The sequence below is a fragment of the Alligator sinensis genome, unplaced genomic scaffold (assembly GCF_000455745.1).
Source record: "Alligator sinensis unplaced genomic scaffold, ASM45574v1 scaffold221_1, whole genome shotgun sequence".
Classification (NCBI taxonomy): Eukaryota; Metazoa; Chordata; order Crocodylia; family Alligatoridae; genus Alligator; species Alligator sinensis.
Genome location: NW_005841948.1, coordinates 2367584 through 2380675, shown reverse-complemented (window position 1 = coordinate 2380675; position 13092 = coordinate 2367584). Strand labels below are relative to the sequence as shown.

Here is a 13092-nt window from a genome sequence, read left to right as displayed (position 1 = left end):
GCGGGGGCGGGACCCTCGGGGGGGGGGGAGGCACATCTGCCCCCCCCACCGAGCTTTCCACAGCCTCCACTATCGGGGTGGATCCCAGCCAAGCCCCCAAGGGGATGCATGCCCCTGCAGCCTCCACCCTGGAGGCAGAATCCAACCAACCTCCTCCAGGGGTGGAGAAGCCTGCAACCTCCACTGCAGGGGCAGGTGGGACTCTGGTAGGGAGCCAACAGGCCCCTCCCTCCCGGAGGGGTTCCCAAGCCCCCTCTCTCATCATCAGGGATCAAGGGCAAGGGCAGTGGGAAGGGCTCCTTTTCAGCCTCTTCCACAGCTGGGGGTGGGAAGGGCAAGGGCCCTGCCCTGAAACCTAGACCACCAGCACCTGAGGGGACCAGGTGCACTACACCAGCCAGCAAGCCCACTCAGCCTGTCCCTGGCCCTAGCTCAGGCCCCACCAAAATGGCCCCTTGGGCAGGCAGCTGCAGGGAGACCTGAAGCCAGGGGGCCTGGACCCTCCACCGCTGGCCCTTCCAGTTTGGGCAGTGGGGCCCCCTTTCTGGCATTCACCCACAGGCATGGGGTGAAGTGCCAACTGCCTAAGTGGAAGAACCTGCACTTTAAGACCTGGGTGCAGGCCCTGGCTTGGGTAGTGGGGGCCCCCAAGATCATGGCAGCCTCCCACTTTCATGGCAAGGGGGTCTTTTTCCTTGCCTCGGAGGCTACTGCACAAAAGGCAGTGGAGAGGGGGCTTGTGGTGGAGGGCAACTATGTCCCCCTTGAGCCTCTAGAAGAGCTGGGGACCAGGGTGGTCCTTGGCTCCATCCCTCCCTATATCCCTAATTGGGCCCTGCTCCCCCAGCTCCAAACCCTGGGGAGAGTTATCTCCCTGGTGGTGGCCCTCTCACTGGGGTGCCGAGACCCTGGCCTCTGCCACATGCACTCTTTCTGTCACCCAGTCATAATCCAGCTGGTGGCGGAAGCGTGGCTGGAGGCTGAGGGGTGCCTGGCAATTCCTTATCAGGGGCCCTGGTGAGGATTTTCTATACACTGGGGGACCTGTGGTGCTTCCGGTGCCGTGCCCTAGGGCACTCTCACCATGAGTGCCCCATGGGTCAGGAGGGGAGGGCATCTGCGGGTCCCACTGGAAAAAAGAGTGCCCCTACCACCGGTGCCCTACCCTGCCTGGCACCCCAGCCGCAACTACAAGCCCACCCATGAGCTCATGAGACTCTGCCCCTCAACCAAATCTAGTGGAGTCCCAGGGAGGGCACCAGCAACTGGGGGGAAGAGAGGGAGAAGGGCCCCCCTGCCCCTAGTTATACCCCCATTGTGGCTTCCCCACCCTCCCCAACCCTCGCCTTCTCTTGCTGGAGCCTGTCCACCTGAGGACCACCCCATGGCTGAGTGGATGCAGGTCCTCTCTGGGCGTAAAGGCAAGAGGAAGGCCCGGGCACAGCTGGAGCCCTCTGACATGGAGGACTCCTCTCTTCCTCCCAAGACCACCACATGGGGGGAAGGAGCAGCCCAGCCTCCAGGGGCCTCCCCAGCTGTGCCTGACACCCCACCCCCAGGAAAGATCAAAGGGGTGATCCCCACAGAGGAGGTTTCGGGACTGCTAGTTAGTCCTGAACAGGAGCCCATGGGGGAAGCCCTTCATTCTGCGCTGCCCAAGGCCTACCCCCTGAAACCACAGGTGCCAAGGCTGAGGCCTGCTCAAAGGAAGACCTGGTGGCAGAGCCTCCTCCCTCTGATTTAGGGGATACAGAGGCCCTGGGGCTCACCCCGGTGAGTTCTGAGGGAGGAGGTCCCCTTTCCCAGGACCCTGAGGCAGTCGCCAGAGCCACCCCAGTGCCTCGTGGGTCTCTTCCCTCCCCCTCCCAGAAAAACCGCATGCCATAGTCCTGCACCAGAGGGGGTTCTCATAGGGTCCCCTAATCAATGGGCTGATCTCATCAGGGACCCTACACAGACCCCCCAGGGCTCTAGCTCTACCCCACCATTTTGTGAAAGAGCCCCCACCCCCACCTTTGCCCCCACCCCTGTCCCAGGGGGCTGCAGAACTCTCTTAATCCCAACCAGAGTCTGGGCTCTTAGCGGACTGGGGGGGTTCAGATGGTGCTGGAAGAGCCCTCTGAGCTCCAGGACCAGGAGGAAGATGGCCAAGAACCAGCAGGTTCCATGGAGCCTGCAGACCTCTCAGTCCCAGTGGTCTCCAGGGATGAGCTACTTGCATTTCTTGACCATGACTACACCCAGCCGTCCACCAGCAAGGGAGATTTTGACAGCATCCTTGCCACTGTAAGGGCACTGGTAGGGGAAGGCAAGGGGCCCAAAATCTGCAACACCTAGATCTATAGGCAGGCCTGCAGTTTCATAGATGCCCTCTATGCGTATGGGAGGGCACTACACAAACCAGCAAGCCCCACACCAGGTGTTGAGATGCGTGAGGCCCCTGTTGAACTGTCTACTGCACCCCCCTCAGCCATGCGGTCATTTAAAATCACGACCCTCAACATCCACAGCTGCAGGAAGGGTCTCTGAAGGGTCTCCTTCCTTCAGAAGGTGGGGGTACCCCATGGTATTCTTCCAGGAAACCCTGATGACTCCAGCCGATGAACCAACTTGCCCGCTGGAGTGGGGAGGCAGGTTCTTTTTTTAGTCACCTCTCAGGCACCTCATCTGGGGTGGCCACCCTGTTCTCCCCCAGGTCTGCAGCTGGAGGTTCTCCAGGATGCTGAGGTGGTGCCAGGCTGCCTGCTGCACCTCCGGGTCCAGGTGTGGGGGCTGGTCCTGAACCTTCTGAATGTGTATGCCCCTGTGAAGGATCTGGAGTTGGCAGATTTCTTCCACCAGGCAGCCACATACATCAGCACCCTCAACTCTCGCAAATGCCTGGTTCTCGGCGGGGACTTTAACGTCACCATAGGTGCATGAGACCAGTCAGGCAAGGAGTGGAACCAGGCCGCCATCGGCGTACTCAGGGAGATCCTGATGGACTACTCCCTGGTGGACATCTGGCATGCCTGTCACCCCACTGAACCCCCTGCCTTCACTTATGTGAGGGTGGGGGAGGAGCAGATGCCTCTCCCAGTTAGACTGAGTTTATATCTCTTTGCCGCACTTTGCCTGGGCCCACTCCTCTGGCATCTGGCTGACCCCTTTCAGCGATCACCACTTTGTCTGAGCCCAGGCCATGCTGGGACCTGGGCGTCCAGGGTCGGTCTACTGGCATCTCAATGCCAGCCTGCTGAAGGATATGGGCTTCAGGGAGGATTTTCAGGAGTTCTGGCTGGCTTGGCAGGAGCAACAGGCAGCTTTTGCCTTGGCTTGGAGACGGTGGGATGTGAGGAAGGCACGCATCTGGCTTTTTTGCCGTGGCTACTCAGGGGCACACCCGGCAGAGGTGGGTGGCCTGGGAGTAGCTAGAGCAGGAAGTGTTAGAGCTGGAGAGGCACCTGGCCAGCGACCCAACCAACCCGTCCTTCTGCGGAGAGTGTTGGGAGAGGCAGGAAGATCTTCATGCTCTGGATGACCACCGCACCTGCGATACATTTGTCCACTTGTGCATCCAGCTCCTTCAGCAGATGGACTGCAGCTCCTGTTTCTTCTATGCCCTGGAGATGAGGCAGGGGGCCTCCTCTCCAGGGCCCCCTGCCCTGTTCTTCTACAAGAAATATGGCACCCCCCACCCCCGTCACGGATCCAGGCAAGATGCACCAAGGCCTGTCAGACCCTGTGGGAGGGACTCCTGCAGCTCAGCATGGGTGACTGGGACTGGCTGGAAGCTCCTCTCACTCTGGCTGAGTTTTCAGCTGCCCTCTGCCCTCTGCCTGGCAACAAGGCTCCGGGCATCGACAGGCTGACCTCAGAATTCTACCGGGCTTTCTGGGACGTCCTCGGCCCAGACCTTGCTGTGGTCTGAGCCAAATCCGAGGGAAGTGGGAGGGCTGTGCTGAGCCTCCTGTCAAAGAAGGGAGATCCCCCACAACCTAAGGAATTGGCGTCCCACGTCCCTCCTCTGCATGGACTACAAGGTGGTAGCGAAGGCCATCTCACTGTGCCTGCAGTCCATGCTGATGGATGTGATCCATCCCAACCAGACATACACAGTGCCCAGACACAGCAAGTTGTTACAGCACAGTCATTTAGTACTTGCATAACCAAGTACTGCTGCGAAGTACTAAGGAGCTTGTTACTACTGTGCAGTAAGCATCTCATGTAGATGCAACCAGGGTGCAATGACACATGAAATTAATGCAATACAATAAACTCCAAAGAAATTTGATTTGGAGTCAACTGTTCCCAACTGTAGTGTCTACATGTGTGCCAAGGACTGCAGCAATTTGAGCCAGGGTGGAGCAGCCTCAGTTTGGCAGGGGACATGGGAGGGGGGAGAGGAGCGGGGGTCAGCCCCAGGCTCCAGGTGGCAGTTTCAAGTGGCTGAGGGGCTGACAGGAGCCAGGGGTCTGGCCCCACACTGGCTGGCCTGACCAGGCACACAGGGCATCTATACACATATTTTCATCCCATGATGCACCGGAGATCCGTCACTATGAAGCAGACTCAATTAATCGAGTCTGCTCTGCACACAAGCTGATGTGAACTGCACTGCACCACATGCAATTGTATAAGTGATGAAATGTGCATCAGCACACAGAAAATGGCAGCAGTGCACTTTTGAACTAAAGCCCCTCTGAGGTGTTTAATTTCAAAAGCGTGCTGCTGCCATTTTCTCAGCACTGATGTGCATTTTGCTGCTTATACAACTGCATGTGCTACAGTGCAGGGCACATGCATGTGTACAAAGGCTGACACTGTCTACACATGTGTTTAATCACACTTAATGACTCCACCATAAGATAGTAGTCCCCAACACTACTATCTTACAGTGAAGTTAATTAATTTACTCCACCCTAATACCAACACGTGTAGACTTTGACACTTTACTGCTGAGCATCATCATTCCTCTTCATTGTAGCAACATGCCAGGATTTGACACTACCCTGGGATTTTCTACGATATTAGAAAGGTTTAAAACTCTGTGGCCTATGTGTTTAGATCCCAAACTATAACCACATGGGATCCCTGGGAAATATACAATATATCAGTTAAGGCAGTGGTTGTCAACTCCATACCTGCCCCAGAAGGTACATCTGTGGGGGGAAGGGAGGAGGAAGGGGCATAGGGGGCATATTGAGGGCCCCACAGTGAGAGAGGGAGCAGGGCACAAGCAGGGGCAGGGTCTGGGGTGAATGGGGCCCTGGCTGGGCCGAGTGCTGGGTCGGAGCCCAGGAGACTCGTTCAGGGCTGCCGAGTTCCTGCCACTGTGCACACCCCAGCAGAGGCACAGGAGCATGTGCATCCACCCCCCGATCTGTGTGTGGGGCAGAGGCGGCTGCCACTGTGCACTGCACATTGCACCCCACTACAGCTACCGCTGCAACACCATGTGCATCCCACCACCAGGTAGGCAAGGGGCACAGCGCAGCCCCATGGCAGCAGGCACATGGCATCACGCAGTTCCTGGGGCAGCTGTAGTGGTGTGCAAAAAAATATGAAGGGATGCATAAGCTGAAACTTTGAGACAGAAGGGGTACACTTGTTAAAAAAGGTTGAAAACCCCTAAGTTAAAGGGTGTGATAGGACATTTTCTTTCCTGAAAGAAAATACATACTGTGGGTCCCTTTATGTTTGCTGGTTTAATTAATTTATTCTACATTATCCCGGTGGGGATTCTATAGAGTTTAATGTACTAAGTGTCCCTGTATGCATAAGAAAATGTATACAGCCTTACAGTAATTGTTTGCAAGATCTGAAGTTTTTCCTTAGCATTAATAATGGCAGAATATTAAGCCAAAAGAAAAATGCACTTTGATTAAAATGTATGAAGCTCCAAGCCTTTTTAGTGTGTTTTTATTCTGGTGTGGCTAAAGAAAGAACCCAGCTGGTACAGTTTATAAAATGGTTTAACATCTGAATTCACGGACCTGTTCTGTTTCCATTTCAGTTAGGGCTACATAACTGCAAGGCACTTTAGAAGTTGACAGCACTCAACACCTCATTGCAGCATTCAGCCATTTGCAGAATTAGGCCTCTACATTAGATAGCCCAGAGATATTTTTCTGAACTGCTAAAAAAGATGCTGACAAGTATAAAAGAACATAGTACTGTAATTTAGAATTCAGCAGAAGAAGCCCGCTCTAAATCATTTCCAACTACAGTGAAGCTTTGCTCCTGTTTTATAAGTCCTGGAAAAGATTATACCTGTTTTATAAACTTAGTCATTTAACATATTTAAGGAAGGGAAAAAGTTCATTTGACACATTTTATTTATGTCAAAAACCTTATTTTTCCTGCAGGGGTTCTTAAACTCCATCTTCCCTTACAGTTGCAAATGTTTCAGCATTCTATTCCAGAAACAATGGTTATATTCTTTGAAAGAAAACATCACATGTTAACAAGGAGGAACACAGTAATACAAAAAGAACAACAAAAGACAATTCCAGGTAAGTTAATGAATACTAAAGGGCAACTGCTGCCCTGTGCTGCATTGATATACAAGAAGGGTAAATAGAAATTAAGAGTATTTTCCAGAGATGTAACTGGGTGCTTGAGCACTCTGGGCAACATGGGCACAGAGGGAGGGGGGAGGGGTGCAGCTTCAGTTGCTGCATTGCCAACAATCAGGCAAGCAGCACAGCAGCTGCTGCTATTTTTGCCAGTTTCCCACCCCAGGCTGGCACTTAGGTTGTTCCGCTGCCTTTGTTACACTACTTGTCTTTTCATACCACATAACAGGGTAAAATCTTTCCAAACTGCTCCAGTGAGTGGGTCATATCCAAGTGGATCTGATCTGCAATGACGGGCATCCTATCTAGGCTCCAGAGTTCTTTGGACCCAATTCCACAGAATACTGATAGTCTCCAAGCACTGAAAAAACCTCAACTTCTCCCACTTAAATCACTGAGAACAGTACCCCTAATTTCTTTTTTAAGGTACTGAGTACCTTACAGACATTATTCTTGGCACCAGTCTTGTGGGCTCCTGGGTGCAGCACAGTGAAAGCTAACTTTTTTTGCATGTGTGCACCAAATTAGCCCTGTACCTGCACTAAGTGCCACTCCAATACCATTCTGCTACCCAGTCTGCTGCTCTGGTTTCTGTATCCTACCCTGTGCTCTCTGTTTGATCTTCTACTTTGCTGTATGCTTCTTGTCTTATCTGCTGCTGTGCTGCATGTCCCCTCCCTGATCTGTCACATACCACATGCAGAGTCTGCCTGTGTCACTTGTGACTGAGCAGATGCTGAATACCCTTGGTGCTCTCACTATCTTCAGCTAGGTTAAAAGTGCTCTGATTATTGCAAGACCTTACAGGCGATAGTCCCTGGTGCACTTGCAGGAAGTTTTTGCTGGTTGCTCACTCTCTCCCTTCTCAGAGAATCAAAGATGTGAGTATGATGCGTTGCCTTCATGAGAAATCTTGCCTTGACCTGCAGGACTCCTGTACAGGATGCAATAGCTAGCATCCCTCATTCACCATGCTGCCTCCACCAAACAAGGCAGAATATGGCCCTTATATCGTGGTCAGATCTAATGGCTTGTCTATTTTAGGTCCCAAGGGCATTTAAACATGTGTTCTTAGGAGTGTGTGTGTATGCACCAGGGCGAGGGAGTCCACTTTAATTAGAGTGGCTCTGAGAGTCTCATCCCTCCACTCTAATTAAAATGCCCGGAGTGTCATGGATATCAGTGTTCCCACACTGAAAAATGGTGCTGGGAGTGCTTTAACCAAAGCTCATCAAACAAGCTTTAGTTAAAGCACCCCCACCACCATTTTTCAGTGTGAGAATGCTGATACACATGATGCTGGAATCTGCTGGAGTGCAGTAATTACCACTCTAATTACAGTGGATCAGGATAGCCTTGCTGTAAGTGTAGAGGTGCAGACATCTTCAGACCTCAAATGTCATTGCAGAAATAGCCTGTTGCTTTCCAAAGTGAGTTGGGAACATTTCAGAACAGAACACAGACTACAGAATAAAAAAGCAAAGTTGTCCCTGACAGATGATGCTTTAAACTGTATATAAAGGCACAGAGGGAGTAATTGTTCCAATGCTGGAGGGGGGCAGAGGGGCAAAGCCTGGTTCCATTTACTCTCTGTGAGGAAGTAAAGGATAAGGACTGATTCTGCAGAGTTTGTGACCAGGTACAAACATTCCACTTTTACTGACATGAGCAATTGGAAACCACACTATAGCTATAACAGAACATAAGTTCAGCACACAAAACTGGTCTATACCCATAACAGAACCAGAATAGAGGTTCAACGCACACAGACTGGTTTAAAAATGGCAGAACCCAGTATAAGATCCCCCCCTCAACCAAAGGGCAAATACGTGTTCTGTTCACTACCGATCTAAACTACACTGCTTACAGAAAACCACAGAACTTAAATCAATTCCTCCTCAATCTTTTTGAATGTTTGTACCTAGCCTGTGTGTCACAAACTACCACTCTTGGGTGGTGATACATTGATGAGTGAGGAAAGAGAAAAAAAGGAAGGAGCAAAATTTGGAAAGCAATGATTTTATAATTAATAAAATACAGCTTGCTAGACTACACAGGTGTTAAAGAAAATTCACAAGAACATCCTAAAAGTCCTCAGCACCCTACAAGATATGGATTTTGGAAAAAATGAACACTTGACTTGAAGAATCTATTTTCTGAATCTCTTTTCTAAACTTACCTCAGGGTGTCAAGATTATTTCTTCAAAATGACAAAAGATTTATAACAGTGATTAATAGTTCAGAAAGGTGAGCATTTTAGAATCTGGCAAGAGTTTCAAAATTGTATTTGCAATGTCATAAAAGTACAAATGTGAAATAAGGCTTTTAATAACAGAAAAAATGAAGAGTTTATAGAACAGGTTGATAATTTTCCACCCTTTCCAGAAGTGCTTCAGAATATCCAGGAGAATAATACCTGAAAGAGAAACATTTTGTCTGTGTATAAGACAGGGAAACATGCAGTATACTAAATGCTAAAACTCTATTAATGTGTCATGTGTTGATAGAAAAAAATCTCTACTGTTAAATTTTGAATATACCTCAGGGAATTGAAATACTGTAAGGGCCTGCTTTCTCATGTAATAACTTTGTATCTGTGCAAAATGGATGTGAATGTTACTTATTCAGATCCACAGGATCAGATTTTCAAAAGTGGTGTGTTCTGCTGGGGTCAGAATGTCAAGAAGACTCAGCACCCAACAGCACTATCTTCAATGGAGCTGCTGGAGATCGAGTTCTTGTAAAACTCTTTGGTCCTTCATGCAAAACACGAGTTTTACATTCAGAACTGTAGGTTGTCACAGGATAATGGTCTACTGTTGCCAGTGAAATGCAAGAGTGTGCACTAAAAACTAAAGCAATGGCAATGTTAAATAAAATAATATTGAACTAATAGCCATGTTTTATTACAAGGAAATTATTTCTATATCAAATGAACAATGGACATCAGTCAATAGATACTTATTAATCATTGTGACCAGCTGCCTTGTGATCAGCTTTAACAGACCAGTTGGAGGATGGCAAATGTTTTTGCTTTGATGTGTATCCCATGTTCTTATGCCTTACCCATCAATATAATATCTGAGGCTTATCACTTTGTTTTCTTAAAAGCACAAACTGAAGTACACTTCTAAAGATCTACACAGGATTAGTTTTGTCAGTTTAGTGTTTGAGATGAGCAGGATATAAGGAGAGAGGAGCAAGCTTCCATGTAATACATGCCTGAAAATTTTCAAACAGAAATCCCCAAAGCTACCATGTATGGGGTTTCAATTCTCCTTATTCCTTATATTTTCTGCAGATTTAAAATTTGTAAAAATATTTTTAAAAATACATTTTTGGTTTTCTGGTTTAAAAAGATAACTTTCCAAATGTATATTGATTGAGTGCTTTGTTCCTGAGTCTACAAGCAGGCAAGCTGAAACAGCAATTCTAATGCACAAATTCAACCAGGATCATTTAGCCACAGAACCACTGCAGTTCTATTATGCAAAGGGGTCATTTTTCTTATCACTCCACTTATTTCATTCTTTACATTTTCCAACACAGGGAAACATGAGTTATGGCCAGCAAGTTTACATATAAAGAGGCCTTGTCTTTTTGTCTGTATCGATACCTTCGTAGCCTGAAAATACACCAATTTAACAGTTGGCAGTCACTGACTCTTCCCCTTGTGAAAACATACAGGTCTTTGTTTTGTGCAACTTCTAGTTAGCAGCAGCTATTAGATAACAAACAGTGTTAACAGTAATTAAAACGGATTATGCAGCTGCAGAGAATCAGCAGAGGGGAAGCAGGAGCGCAACATCTTTTTAAACGTGTTGATGGAATTAAGTACTGGTAAATGGATACCTAGAATCCAAGAGGACATATCTCAAATTATTACAATTTAAGACTGGTGACATTTTAAGTGTAAGTTATTCAATAGGGTTCCTTTTTCATTAAGGGCAAAGTTCATCTTGGTCCAGACAGCTGGTGCTTGGCCCCTTTATATAAGATTTAAGCCTCACAATTATGTTGGAGGAGGGGCAGCTGCGGGCTCAGCAACCATGCAAGAAGTATGTGCACTTTGGGCAAAATCCTATCTCACTTACCCAAATGGCAGTTATGCAGCTGTGTAACCATCTTTGGCACTTCTGCAGTTTCTAATCCTATTCTGTGTACAGTGTGTGCCCATGTGGCTACTGACCATGCACAGTAGGCTGCCCTCTGGCCAAATACAAGGCTCCAAATGCACCCCACCCCAACCCCTCATATAAGCGTAAGGGAAGGACTGTAACTGAGTAAAAAACAGAAGACAAAGGAGGGAGCCTTCCTCTATTTCAGCCCAAGTAAGATATTCATGCAGGAAGCAGGAGACCCAGCTATGCTCCTTTCACCCAAAAAGGGCTTGAACCTTTGGTTCCCTAACTTTCTACCACCTTGACCTAGCCAAAAGGTCATGTATTATTCCTGAAGCTTCTCCAGCCCACCCCTTGCAGCTAAGCCACTGTACCTTCCATACCCCACTGAATAAAAGGGAGGGATAATAATGGGTAAGTTTCTACCCCACTGGAGAATAGAGCCCAGGGCTCCTTCCCTTTGAGGGCAGCCTTCAATTCACTATTCTGCACACCCCCTAGCTTGATCTTTTCCCTTTGGGCTCCACATAGCTCACTCTCTTGACCGCACAGGGGGCCAGATTTATAAGGAGGGCTGGTACGGTACTAGATAATGCCTAACTTGTGGTTAGAGCACCATGCTGGAAAGACACAAACATGTAGTTTTGAGCTACCTATGAGTGAGGGAGACCTAGAACTGGGTCTCCTGCTTCCTGAGCGAATGCCCTAACTACAAGCTTATAAAACTAAAACTTCAAAGGGCCCTCTTCCTCTGACATTTAACACCCACTAATTATGGCTTACTGCCAGTCTACAATTTTGTGGCTTATGTTCTCCCAGGTGGGCTTCAGAGGCTGTTTACCTGCCCAGCCAGGGCACATACTATTAAGCATGCTTAGCAGCCGTGGGGATGCTTATACATCCACACCATACATGGAATAGGATCCTAAACTCTGTTTCCGTGCCAAAAACATCAGTTATGCAGCTTCACAACTTCCATTTGGGCAAGAAAAATCAGGATTCTACTCCTGCACTGGAGAACATTTCAGAGCAGCCTCTGAACATACTAAATCAGAGGAGTGTGGGGGAAACCACAAAACATCGCAGGATCCATTATTACCTGGATTCTATGTAACAAATACCCACCCCCAACTCCTACTTAATTCCATATAGAAACCCAAGGATTGGGCTTTGAAAGGGTAAATTTAACCTTGAAAAACAACTGCAAAGAGATAGTGTTCATGAAGACAAGAAAATACCTGCCTGATTTTTCTGGTCATGCTACTATTTGGCACTTGCAACCAAAAGTTATTATTTTAAAAAGAGAATTCACCCATACCTTAAATTACATTTGAAATCCCATTTTGTGCTACTGCTTTAAAAACCATCTAAGAAGGTTATAACTATGAATTGTTAGGATTTCATTTTCCTCACCTTACAATTTCCTCTGGGTAGCAGTTGTTAATAGTGTTGATGTACTCTTGAAGAAGTGACCCAGGCTCAGCTTTTATCTCTTGAACCTTTTTAAGTCCACCACTTGTTACAAAGAGACGTCGGGCTTTGCTATCATGTGGTAGCACCTGCAAATAATGAAGTGCATAGTAAAAGTGTGACCCTTTTTCTCTTAAAGGAGTCTCTGTGCTGCAAAGCTTTAATATTAAAAAAAATTGGACACTATAGACATGGAGAATGAGATCAAACAGAATTACAGTCAATATTCAGAGATGTAGCCTCTCCTGAAACAACTGTTACGTTTTAAGTTTGCTGTTGATTACATAGGGACAGTTAAATCATGACTTAGTTCTCTTTGTCTGCAACACAGACTGAGATGTAGATTTAAGACATAATAGTGTAAATAATACAAAATATTGACCTGCTTATTTCACACTCTTTGTGTAACTACTATTTTAAAATGATTTCTACAAAGGCAATAAGGAAAATTTAACAGAGTAATAACAACAGAATACTAACAAGGAATAATAACAACACCTGCCCCACTATCATTGAGTTATTCAGTCTTTTATTTTGGTTCATGCTGTTTAATTGTACAGCAGATTTTAGGTAATTCTAACGATCTACGGTTTATTTCAGGCAAATAATATTGACAATACTCGCAAGTAAATAAGTAGACTTAGGATGCTGCTTATCAACAAGTCTTAAATTTCTGGCTATTTAATCCCACAATTCTCTGTAGCAATGGTAGGCCTCTCTCTCTGTTTCACATAAAGGAAGAATTCAAAATCACAAATCACAAAAGTGATGGGAAACAAATGATAGGTAGATGGATTTTACAGCCTTCCAAATGGCATTGATAATACAGATCTCTCCAGCAGAGGATCCTGGGCAATAAACTTTCTACGCATCAGGCAGGCACAGTTCTTTGGGTAGATGTGATATCTTTATTAGACTGACTAAATAGTTGTGGAAAAGTTCTT

General features: G+C 47.4%; 1 protein-coding gene across 3 annotated transcripts in view; it reads right to left on the bottom strand.

Annotated features, from left to right (window-relative positions):
- Positions 1-7789: 7789 nt before the first annotated feature.
- Positions 7790-13092, bottom strand: part of SPAG6 (sperm associated antigen 6) — a 51655-nt gene continuing 46352 nt past the window's right edge. For all 3 annotated transcript variants that reach the window (XM_025199703.1, XM_025199701.1, XM_025199702.1), the window contains 2 exons: positions 12092-12237; positions 7790-8973 (listed from right to left, as the gene is read on the bottom strand). In XM_025199703.1, the coding sequence (XP_025055488.1) occupies positions 8907-8973; positions 12092-12237 (213 nt within the window). In that variant the 3' untranslated portion in view covers positions 7790-8906. The remainder of the gene's footprint in view (positions 8974-12091; positions 12238-13092) is intronic.